The 20,740-nt window shown below is 37.6% G+C and overlaps 1 protein-coding gene across 1 annotated transcript; it reads left to right on the top strand.

The window, feature by feature from the left end:
- Positions 1-11,768: 11,768 nt before the first annotated feature.
- Positions 11,769-14,343, top strand: LOC141415450 (olfactory receptor 1N2-like). The gene is made up of 2 exons (XM_074052149.1): positions 11,769-11,788; positions 13,413-14,343. Exons 1-2 carry the CDS (start codon positions 11,769-11,771, stop codon positions 14,341-14,343), a joined length of 951 nt encoding a protein of 316 aa, XP_073908250.1.
- Positions 14,344-20,740: the final 6,397 nt, after the last annotated feature.

Genomic DNA, 20,740 nt, shown 5'->3' with positions numbered 1-20,740 from the left:
TAGGATCCTAATAGCTCAGGAAATATGAAAAAGAATTGACAAATGGGATTGCATAAAATTTAAAATCTTCTGCACAAGACAAAGGAAATAATTGACAGAGTGAAGAGACAACCCAAAAATGGGAGAAAAATCTCTGCCAGCCATTCATCTGACAGGGGATTGATATGTAGAAAATATAAAGAACTCAAAAATTAGATACCAAAACAATAAATAATTCAATTAATAAGCTTTAAAGAATAGAAAGTAAGAGAATATTCACCAACTCCCCTCATGAGATGACCATCATCTTGATACTCAAAAGCCAATATTAAATACAGCAAAAAAGTATCTCACTCATTAATACAAATGCACCAATCCAAAGTAAAACATTAGTAATGCAATTACAACAACACAGAAGACTGTGTAATATATCATGACCAAGATGAGTTTTCTCAGGAAGGCGAGGTTGATAACTATTGAAAATTTAAAGTAAGTCAACATATTAGCAGAAAATGGGCAAAAAAATGACTATTTCAATAGGTGTAAATAAAACTATTTGATATAATTAAAAAGTCCTTTTAGCCAAATAGGAATAGAGAAACCCTCCTTAATATGAAAAAAGAAACTTTTCCAAATATACAGCACATATAACATGTAATGGTGAGACATTTAAATCTTCTCTGTTCAAATCAGTTGCAAGATAATATACCAGCTATTACCACAATTATTTCACATTTAACTTGAGGTTGCACCCAGTACAATAAGACAAGAACAATAAGTAAAAAGATACAACTGCTATAATATAGTGCTTATACTTTATAAGTAAAGATACATCTGCACTTTATTCACAGATGAGATTTTCATACAACTGCAAGGCAGATGAGACTATAGATGCAGCAAGAGAATTTATAATTTGGTGTCATGATGCAGAACTTAAAAATAGTAAGTAATAAATAGAATTCCACCTCATGACACCATACACAAAAATCAATTCCATGGCTGTGGAAGTAGTTCAGGTGGAGCACTTGCCTAGCAGGCATGGGGACCTGGGTTTGATCCCCAACACTATAAGAAGAAAAAATCAATTCCAGATAGATTAAAGAACTAATTATTAAAGACAGAATTATAAATATTTTGAACAAATTACCTGTTCGTGAACTTAAGAAGCTCTTCATAAATTAGATACAAGCCACTAAAACATGGAAAAATACTGATGAATTCAATAAATTAAAATGAAAAGCATTTATTTGCATAACACCTCTGTAGGAGGGCATTGTTTTAGAAATAACTCTGGTGTTCTCCTCACCTGCAGTAGTTAATAAATCTCTCTCCACTCCTTATTTCTTAAGCATGCTTATTTTTCACTTGTCACTCACCAAAATGTGAACCCACTGTGTTCAATTACAAACTGGTGACCTCTTAGATGAAACATCTCCCTTAATGATTGCCAGACTTTTGCTTCTCAACTCTCAAACAGGAGAGGCAATGAAGAAAGGTAGCCTGTCCTGGGCTCATCCCCTGCAATTCCAGAAAAGGGTGCTGGGTAAGGGAAACAACTTCTGCCCTGGCTTGCCGGTCCTGCAAATGCCATTGTGTTTCTGAATGAACTTGCCTGTGTACTCCAAACATTTTGCTTGAAGTTTCCCCAGATCAATGAATAGTGCTGGATGCCTTAGTCTTGATAAGAAAGTGGAGAAGGACTGGGTAGATTAGAAAAGCACACAACAGTCAACAGGTCTGGACGTTGTATTTGATCCATGAGAACTGGGAAACTGAAAGATGCTTAATCCAAGTTGATACCATAGGTCCAAGAGATTAGATGCTCCAGTTTAAAGGGGGAGGCTAGACAGGGATGGCTGGCGATAAAAAGCCTCAAAAGACTTCTAAGGGAGTAGCAGAAATTTCTCTCTTGGTTGTTGGCAATTTAAAATGTGAGAGGTTAGGAAACATATCCATCCTGCATATCTGCATCAAGAGTTTGTCTTCAAGATTTTCAGCAACAGAGATGTGACTGAAGAGGAGGAAACAATAGGAAAACAAATTGCCCTGTTGGTGGATGCCCTCCAGTTCCCTCAATATAACTCCCCCACCCAAAACAAGGAAGAAGCCATCTTAGATCACACATATGAGAGAAAACATGCCACACTGTTTCTGAGTCTGAGTCTGGATTATTTCACTTAACATAATAGTCTCCATTCCATCCATTTTCCTACAAACAAAATGTTTTCATACATCAAAATAGCTAAGCATTTGGTACATATGCAACTTTTTCTTTATCCATCCATCCGTTGATGGGCCCCTAGAGTGATTCCATGACTGAGTTATTTGAACAATGCTGCAATAACTATGCACACCCATGTTTATTGCGGCACTATTCACAATAGTCAAGTTATGGAAACAGCCAAGATGCCCCAGCACTGACGAATGGATTAAGAAAATGTGGTATCTATACACAATGGAATTTTATGCAGCCATGAAGAAGAACGAAATGTTATCATTCGCTGGTAAATGGATGGAATTGGAGAACCTCATTCTGAGTGAGGTTAGCCTGGCCCAAAAGACCAAAAATCATATGTTCTCCCTCATATGTGGACATTAGATCAAGGGCAAACACAACAAGGGGATTGTACTTTGATCACATGATAAAAGCTTTAGCACACAAGGGAGGGGTGAGGATAGGTAAGACACCTAAAAAATTAGCTAGCATTTGTTGCCCTTAACGCAGAGAAACTAAAGCAGATACCTTAAAAGCAACTGAGGCCAATAAGAAAAGAGAAACAGGAACTAGAGAAAAGGTTAGATCAAAAAGAATTAACCTAGAAGGTAACACACACGCACAGGAAATCAATGTGAGTCAATGCCCTGTATAGCTATCCTTATCTCAACCAGCAAAAACACTTGTTCCTTCCTATTATTGCTTATACTCTCTCTACAATAAAATTAGAGATAAGGGCAAAATAGTTTCTGCTGGGTATTGAGGGGGTGGGGGGAGAGGGAGGGGGTGGAGTGGGTGGTAAGGGAGGGGGTGGGGGCAGGGGGGAGAAATGACCCAAGCCTTGTATGCACATATGAATAATAAAAGGAAAATAAATAAATAAATAAATAAATATGGGCATTTAGTTTTTAAAAACCTGTAAAAAGAGTGAGAAGAAAATCCACAAAAATAGAGAAAATATTTATAGTGCATATTGTCAACAAAGACCAGTATCTATAATTTTTTGTTTTTATTTTTCATTTATTCATATGTGCATACATTGTTTGGCCATTTCTCCCTCTTGCCCCCATTCCCTCCCTCTCCTCCACATTCCCCTCACTTCCAGGCAGAATTTGTTCTGCCCTCTTCTCCAATTTTATTGAAGAGAAAACATAAGAGATAATGAGAAAGACATAGCATTTTCGCTAACTTGAGATAAAGATAGCTATATAGAGAGATTCCTAGCATTGCTTCCATGCACATGTGTATTACAACCCAAATTGTTTCATCTCTACCTGACCTCTTCACTACTTCCCATTCACCTTCCCATAGTGGCCTCTGAAACTTTAAGATTACTTTATTCACTCCTCTACAATGGGCACATCAAACACTTTCACATTTTGCGTTTCCTTCCCTTTCCTTATTCTTCCTGTACTCATTCTCCCCTTAGCATGTGACCAATGCCCAATAAAATTACTGCATTTGTTTTAGGTCTAAAGACTGCATATGAGTGAGAAAATATGATTTTTCCCTTCTAAGCCTGGCTAACATCGCTTAAGATGATGTTCTCCTGTTCTATCCATTTACTTCCAAATGACAAAATTTCATTCTTCTTTGAGGCTGAGTAAAATTCTATTGTGTATAAAGAGCACATTTTCTAAATCCATTCATCAGTAGTGGGGCAATTTGGCTGTTTCCATAACTTGGCTATTGTGAATAGTGCTGCAGTAAGCATGGGTATGCAGGTGCCTTAGGAATAACTTGAGTCGCATTCCTTTGGTTATATTCCTACAAGTGGGATTGCTGAATCATATGGCAGATCTATAATTAGGTCTTTAGGAAGCCTCCGTATTGTTTTCCAGAGTGGTCATACTAGCTTGCATTCCCACCAAAAGTGTATAAGGGTTCCTTTTTCCCCCACATCCTCACCAACATTTGTTGCTGGTGGTGTTTTTGATGATAGCTATTCTAACAGGAGTGAGGTGGAATCTTAGTGTGGTTTTAATGTGCATTTCCTTTATGGCCAGGGATAGAGAGCATTTTTCATTTGTTTTTTAGCCATTTGATTTCTTCCTTTGAAAAAGTTCTGTTTAGTTCAGTTGCCCATTTCTTTATTGGATCATTGATTTTTGGGGAGTTTAGTTTTTTGAGCTTCCTGTATATTCTAGTTATCAGTCCTTTGTCTGATATATAGCCAGAGAATACTTTTTCCCACTCAGTGAGTGATCTCTTCAGTTTAGAGACCATTTATTTTGTTGTGCAGAAGCTTTTTAATTTCATATAGTCCCATTTGTCCATCCTTTCTCTTAGTTGCTGGGCTGCTGGAGTTCTACTGAGGAATTCTTTGACTATACCTATTGCTCCAGAGTATTCCCTGCTCTTTCCTGTACTAACTTCAGAGTTTCGGGTCTGATAAGGTATTTAACCCACTTTGAATTGACACTAGTAAGGGTAATAGGCATGGATCCAGTTTCAGTTTTCTGCAGGCAGATAACCACTTATCCCAGCAACATTTGTTGAAGAAAGTATCTATTCTCCAATCATAAGTTTTTGGCGCCTTTGTCAAAAATAAGGTAGGCAAAGCTGTGTGGATTCATATCAGGGTCCTCTATTCTGTTCCACTGGTCTTCATGTCTGTTTTTGTGCCAGTACCATGCCTTTTTATTGCTATGGCTCTATAGTATAGTTTGAAGTCGAGTATTGTGATACCTCGAACATTGCTCTTTTTCGTATTGCCTTGGCTATTCTTGATTTCTTGTGTTTCCAAATGAACTTTAGTGTAGATTTTTCAATCTCTGTGATGAATGTCATTGGAATTTTGATGGGAATTGTGTTGAACATGTAGATTGCTTTTGGTAGTATAGCCATTTTTACAATGTTGATTCTACCAGTCCATGAGCACAGATCTTTCCACTTTCTTCACTCTTCCTCAATCTCTTCTTCAGAGGTTTGTAGTTCTCCTTATAGAAGTCATTCAAATCCTTTGTTAAGTTTACTCCTAGGTATTTCATTTTTGAGGCTATTGTAAATGGAATTATTTTCCTATAGTCTTTCTCAATTTGATCATTATTGGTGTATAGAAAAGCTAATGATTTTTGTAAGTTGATTTTGTATCCTGCCACATTGCTGAATCTGTTTATGGTGTCTAGGCATATTTGGATGGAGTTTTTTGGGTCTTTGAGGTATAGAATCATGTTGTCTGCAAATAGGGATACTGTGACAGTTTCTTTACCTATTTATATTCCTTTTATTTCTTTTTCTTGCATTATTGCTATGGCTAGGAATTCCAGGAATATGTTGAATAGGAGTGGGGATAGTAGACACTCTTGTCTTGTTCCTGATTTTAGGGAAAATGGTTTCAGTTTTCCCCTATTAAGTATGATGTTGGCTATAAGTTTGTAATATAGCCTTTGAGGTACATTCCTTCTATTCCTAGTTTTCTTAGAGCTTTTATCATGAAGTGGTGTTGGATCTTATGAAAGGCTTCTCTGCATCTATTGAGATTATCAAGTGGTTTTGTCTTTGCTTCTATTAATATGCTGTATTACATTTATAGATTTGCATATCTTGAACCATTCCTGTATCCATGGGATGAAGCCGACTTGGTAGTGGTGAATTATCTTTCTGATATGTTGTTGGATTCCGTTTCCCAATATTTTATGGAGGACTTTTGCATTAATGTTCATTAAGGAGATTGGCCTATAGTTCTTTCTGGATGTCTTTGTCTGGTTTTAGGATGAGTGTAATAATGGCTTCATAGATTGAGTTAGGCAGTATTCCTTCCCTTTCTATTTCACGGAAAAGTTTAAGGGGAGTTGGTGTTAGTTCTTCTTTAAAGGTCTGATATTATTCAGCAGAGGATCCATCAGGTCCCAGACTTTTCATTTTTGGGAGACTCTTCATTGCTGCTTCAATTTCATTTTGTGTTATATATCTGTTTAGGTGGTTAATATCCTCTTGGTTCAGTTTTGGAAGGTCATAAGTATATAGAAATTTGTCCGTTTCTTCAAGATTTTCAAATTTATTGGAATATGGGTTCTCAAAGTAGTCTCTGATGATTCCCTGCATTTCCTTGCTGTTTGTTTTTATCTTCCCTTTTGCATTTCTGGTTTTACTGTTTTGGGTCTTTTCCCTCCTCATTTTAGTCAGATTTGGCAGGGGTTTGTCAATTTTGTTTGTTTTTTCAAATAACCAGCTTTTTGTTGTGTTGATTCTTTGTATGGCTTTTTTGGTCACTATTTCATTAATTTTGGCCCTTATTTTTATTATCTTTATCCTTCTGCTTGATTTGGGTTTGCTTGTTCTTATTTTTCTAGGAGTTTGAAATTTAGCATTAGGTCATTCATTTCAGATCTTTCTGTCCTTTTAATATATGCACTCATGGCTATAAACTTTCCCCTTAAGACTGCCTTTGCTGTGTCTCATAGGTTCTGGTAGGTCATGTTTTCATTTTCATTAACTTCCAGTAATCTTTTAATTTCCTATTTTATTTCATCAATGACCCACTGTTCATTGAGCAATGTGTTGTTCAGCTTTACATTGTTTGCTTATTTTCTGCTGTTGTTTTTGTTGTTGAGTTCTAGTTTTAATGCACTGTGATCAGATAGAATGCAAGGGATTATTTCTATTTTCTAATATTTTTGATGCTTACTTTGTGCCTAAGATATGACCAATTTTGGAGAAAGTTCCATGGGCTGATGAGAAAAATGTATATTTTGTTGTTTTGGATGAAATATTCTGTAGACATCAGCTAGGTCCAGTTGGTGGGTGTAGTCACCTGTTTTCTTTCCCTTGATTTAATTTTTGTGTTGTGACTGTCTTGTTTGTTAGGGTGGTGTGCTATTTCTGTCCCTGAGCTGGAGGTGTAATTTAGCAATAACTAATTCACAGGATCAATACCTGACCAGTATTTTATATATTATATAGAAGTGGGAATTCTATAAGCAGTGGGAATTGGGGGGGGGGTTAACACTTGTTAGGCTAGCTATAGAAATTTGGGGAGTTGGATAGGGTGGCACTAAAAGAGGAGGTGGGAAGTGGGGTAGGTGAGTGGGGAAGTTTTTCAGGGGCTTCTGGGTTTTGTGGCCCTTGTGTGTGTCTGGGTGTATTTCTGTTGTTGTAGTGTAGGGTACTTGTGTCAGGGATCGCACGGGTTTGGGTTTGTGTAAAGTTGGTATAGTAGGTTGGTCAGCAGGTGGTGAGTGTGTAGGAGGGGTGGTAGTCTGGTGACAGGTTGGGGGAGAATGGGAGGGGAAGGCATGAGCAAGGGAGAGAGATAGGATGAGAAGGGGCAGAAAGAGTAGTTGGGCAGGAAAGCAAAGGATTTTAGCACAGGAGAAGGAGGGAGAGTGAAGGAGTAAGAGTAGGGATGAGAAGATGATGGTAAGTTTATACTATAGAAAGAAAAAAAAGGAAATAGGAATAAATATAACAATTTTTAAAACCCAGAATAATAAGACAAACAAAAAACAGGAAAAAAAATCAATTAAAACAAAACAAAAAAACATGAGGTTCAGGAACAATAGAATTTCAGCCTTAGTTTAAGTTCTGGAGTTGCTCCTCTGGCATCCATTCCTGGTATAAAATCAAACCAGCAGGAAATGCCCAAACACGTACATACAGACTATACCTTTAAAAAGTATAATTAAAACACAAGTGTTATCAAGAATGTAACAAAAACAGAATCTACACATATTGAGGGTACAAATGCAATTTTGCAAACGTCTTTAGCTGTCAGTATGACATCATATAGCAAAATTGAAGACCTGGACATTCTAAAAACATACTGCCATTCCATTGCTAAATTTGTATGCAAAGGAAAGGAACATACATGTATTCTATCAAACATATACAGGAATGGTAAATAAAGCATTATTCCTCATAGCCACAAGAATTAATGGTCCTTTTGTAAGATTTTAGAAGATTAAAGAAGTAATACATGGTATCATCCACAATGGAGTAATTGGAGCAATGAACATGAAAAAGTACTTCTATGGACAAGAACCTAGATCATCTCACAAAAGAAGAACCCTGGACAACAGAAGCTGGAAAAAAAGAATACATGATGCATGAGTTCAAATGGAGACAAGGCCAAAGTAAAGTGTTAGAAGGAAATTCTTTAAGGTTAGCAGGGTACAACAAAAGAAGATTCTGCAAGCTGTCTCGGTCTTACTTCTAATCTACAAAGAAATACACAGGTGGTTGGTTTCCAATAACTTAGGGGTGGTGCACTTATGTTTTTGCAGTTTTCTGTGAATTATGCTTTACTATTTAATTTTTTTTTTTTTTCATTTTTCTTTTATTATTCATATGTGCATACAAGGCTTGGTTCATTTCTCCCCCCTGCCCCCACCCCCTCCCTTACCACCCACTCCGCCCCCTCCCGCTCCCCCCCTCAATACCCAGCAGAAACTATTTTGCCCTTATCTCTAATTTTGTTGTAGAGAGAGTATAAGCAATAATAGGAAGGAACAAGGGGTTTTGCTGGTTGAGATAAGGATAGCTATACAGGGCATTGACTCACATTGATTTCCTGTGTGTGGGTGTTACCTTCTAGGTTAATTCTTTTTGATCTAACCTTTTCTCTAGTTCCTGGTCCCCTTTTCCTATTGGCCTCAGTTGCTTTAAGGTATCTGCTTTAGTTTCTCTGCGTTAAGGGCAACAAATGCTAGCTAGTTTTTTAGGTGTCTTACCTATCCTCACCCCTCCCTTGTGTGCTTTACTATTTAATTTTTAATGCACACAATGAGATAGGTACTACACACACCTATGAGACTATCTATTTCTGTCATCCAAAAAGTTCTGAAAAGATAAAAACTTTATTAAGGTTTGCAGTGAACTCATTTAGCAGCCAACCATGATTTAAACATATACAGGCTACTTGAAGTCTTTGTTAGTAGTAGTTAGTGTAAAGACTCATTCTTTCGTGAGAAATACTATGTTTGAATATGCAGTGTAACACTATAACCTACTGAGAGAATCTTAGATGACATACATATAATTCCAAATCCATAAGATCTGAACTCTGAAATTGAACAGGCAAAAATGTCTATGATAACAAATTTTACTCCTGTATGAAATAGCAGTGGCTCTAAATGTCCCACAGCTACATATGCCCACATTAATGAGCCTAAAAGAATAATGCTGAACAAAATAAGAAATAGAAGAATATTTAAAAAGTATAATTCCTTTCATATAAAGGACAAGAACATGCAAATCCAGAGTATACAGTGGATAGTTTAGACATATATGCACAAATGGAAAAGAACAAAGGAAAGTAAAAAGAATGGAGCACTCTACTCATCACAATGGTGAAAAACAGAATGTGATTAGCCTGGCCCAAAAGACCAAAAATCGTATGTTCTCCCTCATATGTGGACATTAGATCAAGGGCAAACACAACAAGGGGATTGGACTATGAGCACATGATAAAAGCGAGAGCACACAAGGGAGGGGTGAGGATAGGTAAGACACCTAAAAAACTAGCTAGCATTTGTTGCCCTTAATGCAGAGAAACTAAAGCAGATACCTTAAAGCAACTGAGGCTAATAGGAAAAGGGGACCAGGAACTAGAGAAAAGGTTAGATCAAAAAGAATTAACCTAGAAGGTAACACCCACACACAGGAAATCAATGTGAGTCAATGCCCTGTATAGCTATCCTTATCTCAACCAGCAAAACCCCTTGTTCCTTCCTATTATTGCTTATACTCTCTCTACAACAAAATTAGAGATAAGGGCAAAATAGTTTCTGCTGGGTATTGAGGAGGGGGAGCGGGAGGGGGTGGAGTGGGTGGTAAGGGAGGGGGTGGGGGCAGGGGGGAGAAATGAACCAAGCCTTGTATGCACATATGAATAATAAAAGAAAAATGAAAAAAAAATAAAATAAAAAATAAAAAAAAAAGAAAAACAGAATGTGACTGGGAAGAGGCACACGCTGGGATGCAAAAGATTTGAGCTGTGTACTATTTAAACTGAGTAGTTAGAAAATTGGCATTAAATTATCATTATTTAAACAGCATGAACATATTTTATCACTTTTATATGTAAGATATACATACTTTTTTTCTTTTTTATGGTGATAGGGATTGAACCCAGGGACTTGACCACATCAGATAAGTGCTCTACTGCTGAGCCATAATCCCAACCACAATATGGCATATTTATAACAATAAATAAATAAAGCCAGAGATAGGATCTGTACCTAATATAAATCATACGTATTAGTCTAATCTATGATACCTGGGGTCATAGAGAATAAGAATGTTGCCTTTTCTGTGGCATTTGAATGATTGTGGCCTCTGATCTATTTTATTCTTTATATCCTACTTATTTTCTGGAGCATACTATACTTCATATTTGAGGACTGGTCTCTGTGAACTCTGTGGCAAGGAAGGGCCACAGCTCTCAGTGTGAGAGCTAATGACAAAATCAACCTGAAGATCACCAGGGGAAAAGCAGGAACATTAGCCCATGGATCCCAGCACTGGTCACTCTGAATGGAGGCATCAGTGACATGGCTGGGACTCAAGGGAACTACTCCAGAGGAGACATTTGATCATTGAGCAATTGTCCCATCTCATCTAACTAGAAGGTCTGGGATTGGGTCCCAGGAGACACTGCATATGAAAAGTCAGCAGCTACTCCTGACTTTCATGAGGTATCACTAAAGACCTGAGACTTCTCTCTGTGCTGTTCCAGCAGAAGGGACTGGATCTGTGACTCCAGGCATGTTTTCCTGGGATAAAAACAGGGAACTAAACTTAACCTACTTGGTGGTAGAAGCACAGTCTGAGTCTGGACAGCATCTCCAGGTAAGAGTTCAGGCACAGGGATGGTGAGAGAGAGCAGAATCTACTTAAGGTTTATGTGCACAGTCTGTGCATATGCACACATGCAGCACTTTTTCCTTTCCCCCTTCCTTCCCTTGCTCACTCTCTGCTAATATTTTTCTGGTTCTTCTGGTGACCATGATGGATACCCAGCACAGTGTTCCAATTGTTTTCCCTACACTCTGAGCACAGCCTCACTTTTTAACTATAATCCATGTTGATAAAGGCAACCTGCTGCTTATTGGTTGCTGATGATCCGGCCTCAGGTCATTGTGGAGAATAGCAGACCATCCTTCCCTCAACACCATCAGTGACCATTACATAGCACCTAAGCAATTATGAAGCATAATTCACTCTCCATCCACAAGGACAGGCATGGTTCCAAGAATCACTGTCAAACTCTACACCAGGCCTGTAGGATACTCCATCCACTTATCACCTTCACAGCCTTTTCTTAAAAAGTGAGCTGGTAATAACAACTTAATACAGGCTTCTTTATTCCTATTATACAATTAATACTATTGGAGCTCTGATGATGAAGTTATTTGAAGTTAATGCTTAGTTTTGAGATTACCAAAACAAATGCTTTCCCATTGATGATTCTGAGTAAGATTATAAACATTCAAAAGGGGTGGGAGCCATGATCTGGGGTCAATGATTCTTACTAGTACCTATACCTTGTAATTTACAAACCCAACACTCATCCAATAACCTGGACATATTAATGATAAAGCACACTATTTTATTAAAAACAGAAATGATAACAATGGGTAATATTTACCAACTGTCAACCTTATTCTAAATATTTTATAATCATAAAGTCTGGGAATATGGATGACACCTGTAATCAAGCTACTTGGGAGGCAGTTATCAGAAAAATTGTGGTTCCAAGCCAGACCAGATTAAAGGTGGTGATATTCCATCTCAACCAACAGAGTGTGTGTGTGGTGTATGCCTGTGGTCCCAGCTATGCCAGAGATAAAGGTAAAAGGATTACAGTTTAGATCAGTCTGGGCAAAAACAAGAGACCCTGTATGAAAAATAACCAAAGCAAAAGGGCTGGGGACCTGACTCAATTGGTTGAGCATTGGTTGAGCACCTGCTTATGAAGCACAAAGCCCTAAATTAAAACCCCTGAATTGTCTATACATGCATACATACATATAGAGAGAGATACATATACACCTGTATATATGTATATATAGTGTGTATAAACATATATGTGTATATTTATTTATAATCATTATTAAACTTAATCCTCATAACTATTCTACACAGTATATTCTATTATTATTCCATCTAAACAATATAGAAAATGAAGTTAGGAGAAGTAAAATGACTTCTCAAAATCACAAAGTACAAAGAAGGGAAATTCTGTGAGATTCAAAGGGAACATATTTTAATTACTACACCAGACAAAAATGATATAAGCATCTTCTGCCACTGAATGTTTACTTTATTTGTTCCTCTGCACCATGGAGCAGGAAAGCTAGAATTTCTCTTTCTGATTGCATATCATGATTCATAAAGAAACTTTCAATGACCCTAGCTTCTGGTCCCCTCAACAAACCTATCAGGTATGGTTATATAGGTAAGAAAACCAAGGTTCAAAGGGAGTAGTATTTTTGTGTAATCTCAAAAATAACTTCAATACTTTATGAAGAAGTTACACATGGTGAAAGTGAGGAAACTAAGTAAATAATTGGCCAGGCTCTGTCTGAAAATAAGCAACAGAAAGGATTCCTCTCCAGTCTCCAAGATGCCAATGCCCAGATCTTTAGATGAAAGGAGTTGGTGAAGTCGTTGATGAAAACAAAAATGATGCACTCTTCATGACATGGCCCTTTTCACTTGGAGCCTTCTCGTGTCCACATTAATGCACTGCCATGGTGATGAGAGGCAAAGGGACTAGAGCATTCCCAACACACCCTGAGACTTGTAAATCTCAGCTGCACCTCTCTGTAGAAATTACTGTCTCCCTCAAAACAGAGGGAAGGAAACATCCCCATTTATAGTCTATTAAATATTAGAAAAAACACCACAAAGGGAGTTCTTAAAAAGTCAGTGAGGTTAAAACTATTGTTCTAAGGAGTTTTTAAGGGAACTAAAATTGAAGAGGTATGTTAAAGTGAATTCCCATTCAGTCTCATTCAATCATTCAATATTTGGGGAGAACTTGCCATACTTCAAGAATCTAGAAACCAAACTTCATTGCCATACAGATGAATCTTTATGATAGTCAACACTCCTCATCTTTGTTTGGATTTGCAAATGGGCAGTTATGGTCACTAGTCAATCTCTGTGACCTCCTTAAGAAACAAAGAAAAGCAAAGTCCTTACCTCTAATTTTCAAAGTGGAGCTTTTTTACCTAGATATCCCTTTAATTTTTCTGCCGTAGAAGGAAATTAGAAATCAAACCATCATCTCAGACTTCCTGCTCCTGGGATTCTCTGAGCATCCAGAGCAGCAACCTCTCCTGTTTGGACTCTTCCTTGGCATGTACCTGGTCACCCTGATGGGAAACCTGCTCATCATCCTGGTCATTGGCTCTGACCAGCACCTCCACACCCCCATGTACTTTTTCCTGGCCAACTTGTCCTTCATTGATACCTGCTTCACCTCCACCATTGTCCCCAAGGTATTGGTGGATATCTACACACACCACCACACTATCTCCCACACTGGGTGCCTCGTGCAGATGTACTTCTTCATGGCATTGGCCCTGCTGGATGACTTTCTGCTGGCTGTAATGGCATACGATCGCTATGTGGCCATCAGTCTTCCTCTAAACTATGCCACAATCATGTGTCCTCAACGATGTGTGCTACTGGTGGCCATATCCTGGCTCTTCTCCAACCTCCTGGCCTTATCACTCACTCTCCTGATGACTCAGGTCTCCTTCTGTTCCTCCCATTCCATCCCACACTTTTTCTGTGATCTTCTCCCACTCCTTAAGCTTGCCTGTTCAGACATCCATACTTTCCACCTCATGATTTTCACTGATGCTGCCATCGCAGGTGTGGTCCCTCTCACTTGCATCCTGGTCTCCTATGCCCACATCGTGCACTCCACCTTCAAGATCCCATCTGCAGGAGGGAAGCAAAAACTCTTCTCCACTTGTGGCTCTCACCTGACAGTGGTCATTCTTTTCTATGGGACACTCTTTCTGGTGTATTTACAGCCATCATCCTCCTACTCAGCAGAAACCGGAATGGTTGTATCTATGATATATACAATGGTCACACCTATGCTAAATCCTTTTATCTACAGTTTGAGGAACAGGGACATGAAGGGGGCTTTGTGGAGACTCTTTAGCTTGGGAAAACGCTATCCTCAGTAAATGATAGAAGTACAAACTCTTTGAAAGGCTTTCCAAATTGGACTCCTCTACTACAATTGTTGGAGAATTCAACTTCAAGTCAGGGTGGATGCTCAGCTGACAAGCAGGGTTAACAGACTGAGAACACTTGACTTTGCAGGACTGGAATAGGACCAACTGATCAAGGACAGAGCTGCATCCTACAGAAAGAATAGCCAGCAATGCCTTTAAGGTAACTGAAGTAGTGGGTTCAGGTATGAAAGCAAATTCAAACCAATTGTTAGAACCACAACAGAGTGACATCTGACAGAACTTTAGTTCTAGAATGAAGCTCAATGTCTAAAAACCATTCTCACCAAACCATAAGAAAGCTGACAATATCCAGGAAGGGTCAAGTGCTCCAAGGCTTAGGGACCATTTCCAAGCCAATTTGAAAGTAGCTTATTCATAGGGATTAACCTACATATGGAGAAGCTGAACTAAGAACACATAATCTTTCCTGGAATAAAGAACAATAATAATTCTAGAAGAAACTAGGCAGAGATAGATCATTGAATTCATCCAACTCCCACCTGAGATTCATTCTAAAGATTCTTACTGAAACTGATTATTAGTTATGAGTACAAGTCCTTGACTATTTATAATTTGTACTTAGAATCTGTTTCTTTTAATGTGTTCAGAGTGAAATATTCAAGTAGAACATTTTAGAGCTCTTTATCCATTTTGCCAAAATGCCCACATGAATTCCACTTATCTTCATCCTCTAAGATTTTGATGCTCTCATTTTCCCCTTAGCCATGACTAATCAGACACCAAAATGGCAACCAATGCTCTAGTTCTCTCTCTTTTTTTTTTTTACTATTAGTGACAGGACCATTTTCTATATCTGTTCACCAACTTTTTAAATTCTCTTATTGTTTGCTCATGTCATTGGCCCATTATCTAGTTGTGAATTTTTTTTTCTTCGTATGTGCATACAATGTTTGGGTCATATCTCCACCCTTCCCCTACCTCCTCCATAACACACACCCCGACCCCTCCCTTTCTCTTCCACCCCCTCGATACCCAGCAGAAACTATTTTGCCCTTATCTATAATTTTGTTGAAGAGAGATTACAAGCAATAATAGGAAGGAACAAGGGTTTTTTCTAGTTGAGATAAACATAGCTATACAGGGAGTTGATATGCATTGATTTCCTGTGCATGTGTGTTACCTTCTAAGTTAATTCTTCTTTAACTAACTTTTTCTCTAGTTCCTGGTCCCCTTCTATTGGCATCAGTTGCTTTAAAATATCTATTTTACTTTCTCTTTGTTGAAGGCAACAAATGCTATCTAGTTTTTTAGGTGTCTTATCTGTCCTCATACCTCCCTTATGTGCTCTCGCTTTATCATGTGATCAAAGTTCAATCCCCTTGTTGAGTTTGCCCTTCATCTAATGTCCTCATATGAGGGAGAACATACAATTTTTGGTCTTTTGGGCCAGGTTAACCTCACTCAGAATGATGTCCTCCAATTCCATCCATTTACCAGTGAATGATAACATTTCGTTCTTCTTCATGGCTGCATAAAATTCCATTGTGTATAAATACCACATTTTCTTAATCCATTTGTAAGTAGTGGGGCATCTTGGCTGTTTCCATAACTTGGCTATTGTGAACAGTGCTGCAATGAATATGGGTGTGCAGGTGCCTCTGGAGTAACCTGTGTTGCAGTCTTTTGGGTATATCCCCAAGAGTGGTATTACTGGATCAAATGGTAGATCAATGTTTAGCTTTTTAAGTAGCCTCCAAAGTTTTTTTCCAGAGTGGTTGTACTAGTTTACATTCCCACCAACAGTGTAAGAGGGTTCCTTTTTCCCCGCATCCTTGCCAACACCTGTTAGAGGTGTTGCTAATGATGGCTATTCTAACAGGGGTGAGGTGGAATCTTAGTGTGGTTTTAATTTGCATTTTCTTTATTGCTAGAGATGGTGAGCATTTTTTCATGTGTTTTTTGGCCATTTGAATTTCTTCTTTTGAGAAAGTTCTGTTTAGTTCACTTGCCCATTTCTTTATTGGTTCATTAGTTTTGGGAGAATTTAGTTTTTTAAGTTCCCTTTATATTCTGGTTATCAGGCCTTTGTCTGATGTGTAGCTGGCAAATGATTTTCTCCCATTCTGTGGGTGTTCTCTTCAGTTTAGAGACCATTTCTTTTGATGAACAGAAGCTTTTTAGTTTTATGAAGTCCCATTTATCTATACTATCTCTTAGTTGCTGTGCTGCTGGGGTTCCAATGAGAAAACTCTTGCCTGTACCTATTAATTCCAGAGTATTCCCTACTCTTTCCTCTACCAACTTTAGAGTTTGGGTCTGATATTAAGATCCTTGATCCAATTTGAGTTAATATTGGTATAGGGTGATATACATGGATCTAGTTTCAGTTTTTTGCAGAATGCTAACCAGTTTTCCCAGCAGTTTTTGTTGAAAAGGCTGCTTTTTCTCTATCATATATTTTTAGCACCTTTGTCAAAGACAAGTTGGTTATAGTTGTGTGGCTTAATATCCAGGTCCTCTATTCTGTTCCACTGGTCTTCATGTCTGTTTTTGTGCCAGTACCATGCTGTTTTTATTGTTATTGCTTTGTAATATCATTTGAAGTCGGGTATCGTGATACCTCCAGCATTGTTCTTTTCACTGAGTATTGCCTTGGCTATTCATGGCCTCTTGTGTTACCATATAAATTTAATGGTAGATTTTTCAATCTCTTTAATGAATGTCATTGGGATTTTGATGGGAATTGCATTAAACATGTAGATTACTTTTGGGAGTATAGACATTTTTACTATGTTGATTCTACCAATCCATGAGCATGGGAGATCTCTCCACTTTCTATAGTCTTCCTTGATCTCTTTCTTCAGAAGTTTACAGTTTTCCTTATAGAGGTTGTTCGCATCCTTTGTTAGGCTTACACCTAGCTATTTGATTTTTTTGAGGCTATTATAAATGGAATTGTTTTCATATATTCTTTCTCAGTTTGTTCATTACTAGTGTACAGAAATCCTAATGATTTTTCTATGTTGATTTTATATCCTGCTACCTTACTATAGCTATTGAAGGTGTCTAGGAGCTTTTGAGTAGTTTTTGGGTCTTTAAGGTATAGGATCATAATATCTGCAAATAGGGATATTTTGACAGTTTCTTTACCTATTTGTATTCCTCTTATTCCTTCTTCTTTCCTAATTGCTCTGGCTAGGAATTCCAGTACTATGTTGAATAGGAGTGGAGATAGTGGGCATCCTTGTCTAGTTCCTGATTTTAGAGGGAATGGTTTCAGTTTTCCTCCATTAAGTGTAATGCTGGCTGTAGGCTTGTCATATATAGCTTTTATAATGTTGAGGTACTTTCCTTCTCTTCCTAGTTTTCTTACAGCTTTTATCATGAAATGGTGTTGGATCTTATCAAAGGCTTTTTCTGCATCTATTGAGATGATCAAGTGGTTTTTGTCTTTGCTTCTGCTAATGTGGTTTATTATGCTTATTGATTTCCGTATGCTGAACAACCCCTGCATTCCTGGGATGAAGCCTACTTGGTTGTGGTGAATGATCTTTTTGATGTGTTGTTGAATTCGGTTTGCCATTATTTTATTGAGGATTTTTGCATCAATGTTCATTAAGGAGATTCGCCTATAGTTCTCCTTTTTGGAGGTGTCTTTGCCTGGATTTGGGATAAGTGTAATACTGGCTTCATAAAATGTGTTAGGCAGTTTTCCTTCCCTTTCTATTTTGTGGAACAGTTTAAGGAGGGTTGGTATCAGTCCTTCTTTAAAGGTCTGATAGAATTCAGCAGAGAATCCATCAGGTCCTGGACTTTTCTTTTGGGGAGACTCTTGATTGCTGCTTCAATTTCATTTTGTGTTATAGATGTATTCAGGTGATTAATTTCCTCTTGGTTCAGTTTTGGATGGTCATATATTCCTCGTAATCTGCCCATTTCTTTAAGATTTTCTAATTTATTTGATATAGGTTCTCGAAGTATTCTCCGATGATTTCCTGGACTTCCATGGTGTTTGTGATTATCTCCCCTTTTGCATTCCTGATTCTACTAATTTGGGTTTTTCTCTCCTCAGTTTAGTCAGGTTTGCCAGGGGTCTGTCGATCTTATTTATTTTTCAAAGAACCAACTTTTTGTTTCATTAATTCTTTGTATGGTTTTTTGGTTTCTATTTCATTGATGTCAGCTCTTATTTTTATTATTTCACTCCTTCTATTTGTTTTGGGATTTGCTTGTTCTTGTTTTTCTAGGAGTTTGAGATGTATTATTAGGTCATTGATTTGGGATCTTTCAGTCTTTCTTATGTATGCACTCATGGCCATAAACTTTCCTCTCAAGACTGCCTTTGCTGTGTCCCATAGGTTCTGGTAGGTTGTGTTTTCATTTTCATTGACTTCCAGGAACTTTTTAATTTCCTCTTTTATTTCATCAATGATCCATTGTTCATTAAGCAATGAGTTATTCAGTTTCCAGCTGTTTGCATGTTTTTTGTCTTTAGTTTTGTTGTTGAGTTCCAGTTTTATTGCATTGAGATCAGATAGAATGCATGGTATAATTTCTATTTTCTTATATTTGCTGAGGCTTGCTTTGTGCCCTAGGATATGATCTATTTTGGAGAAGGTTCCATGGGCTGCTGAGAAGAATGTATATTGTGTAGAAGTTGGATGAAATGTTCTGTAGACATCAACTAGGTCCGTTTGATCTACGGTATATTTTAGATGTTGGATTTCTTTATTGATTTTTTCTTTGGATGACCTATCTATTGATGATAATGGGGTGTTAATGTCTCCTATGACCACTGTGTTGGAGTTATTATGTGCTTTTAGGTTGTTCATTGTATGTTTGATGATATTGTGTGCGTTGACATTGGGTGCATATAGGTTGATAATTGTTATTTCCTTTTGGTCTATTTCCCCTTTTATTAGTATGGAATTCCTTCCTTATCTCATTTGATCAATGTAGGTTTGAAGTCTACTTTGTAAGAGATAAGTATGCCTGTTTTCGGGGGCCATTGGCTTGGTAAATATTTTCCCAGCCTTTCATCCTAAGCCTATGCTTTTTTCTGTTGGTGAGATGGGTCTCCTGTAAGCAACAAATAGTTGGATCTTCCTTTTTAATCCAGTTCGTCAAACAGTGCCTTTTGATGGGGGAATTAAGTCCATTAACATTAATTGTTAGTACTGATAGCTATGTGGTGATTCTTGTCATTTAGTTTTCTTAGTTCTTTAAAGGTTTCATTGTGTGTATAACCTCACTTTCTTGCTTTTTCTTTACCTGTAGTTTGGTGCTGCCTGCCCTTTCATGGTTATGTTGGGTTTCACTTTCTGTGTGCAGAATTCCTTGGAGAATCTTTTGTAGTGGTGGCTTTGTGGTCATATATTGTTTTAGTTTCTGCTTATCATGGAAGACTTTTATTGCTTCATCTATTTTGAATGATAGTTTTGCTGGTTAGAGTATCCTAGGGTTGAAGTTATTTTCGTTCAGTGCCCGTAAGATCTCACCCCAAACTCTTCTTGCTTTTAATGTTTCTGTTGAGAAGTCTGCTGTGATTTTGATGGGTTATCTTTGTATGTTATTTGTTTTTTCTCTCTTACAGCCTTCAATATTCTTTCCTTAGTTTCTGAACTTGTTGTTTTAATGATAATATGCTGTGGGGTAGTTCTATTTTGGTCTGGTCTGTTTTGTGTTCTGGAGGCCTCTTGCATCTGTATGGGAATATCTTTCTCTAGATTTGGGAAATTTTCTGTTATTATTTTGTTGAATATATTATGCATTCCCTTTGCTTGCACCTCTTCTCCTTCTTCGATGCCCATGATTCTCAGGTTTGGTCTTTTGATGGAGTCAGTGAGTTCTTGCATTCTCTTTTCACAGGTCTTGAGTTGTTTAACAAAAAGTTCTTTGGTTTTTCTTAAATTACCATTTCATCTTCGAGTTCTGAGATTCTGTCTTCTGTTTGTTCTATTCTGCTTGATTGGCCTTCTGTTTTGTTTTGCAATCCTGTTTCTTTCTTTTTTCTGAGGTTTTCCATAGCCTGAGTCACTTCCTCTTTAATGTTGTCTATTTTTGTCCTGAGTTCACTTGTCTCTTTATTAATCGTGTTCTTTGTTTCACTTTGGTGTTTATACAGTGCTTTTATGGTTTCTTTTATCTATTCTTGTGCTTTCTCAAATTCTCTATTTTTGTTGTCTTGGAATTTCTTGAGTGTCTCCTGTACATTTTGACCATATCCAGTATCATCTCTATAAAGTTGTCATTGAGTACCTGTAAGATTTCTTCTTTTAGATTATTCTTGTTGGCCTCATTGGGTTCTTTGGCATAGTTTATCTTCATTTTGTTGGAGTTGGATCTGAGTATCTGTTTTATTCATTTCCCTCTGGTTCCTGTACTA

This window comes from Castor canadensis, chromosome 13, assembly GCF_047511655.1.
Source record: "Castor canadensis chromosome 13, mCasCan1.hap1v2, whole genome shotgun sequence".
Lineage (NCBI taxonomy): Eukaryota > Metazoa > Chordata > Mammalia > Rodentia > Castoridae > Castor > Castor canadensis.
Note: the sequence above shows the minus strand (reverse complement) of the source record. Positions and strands in the feature narration are given on the sequence as shown.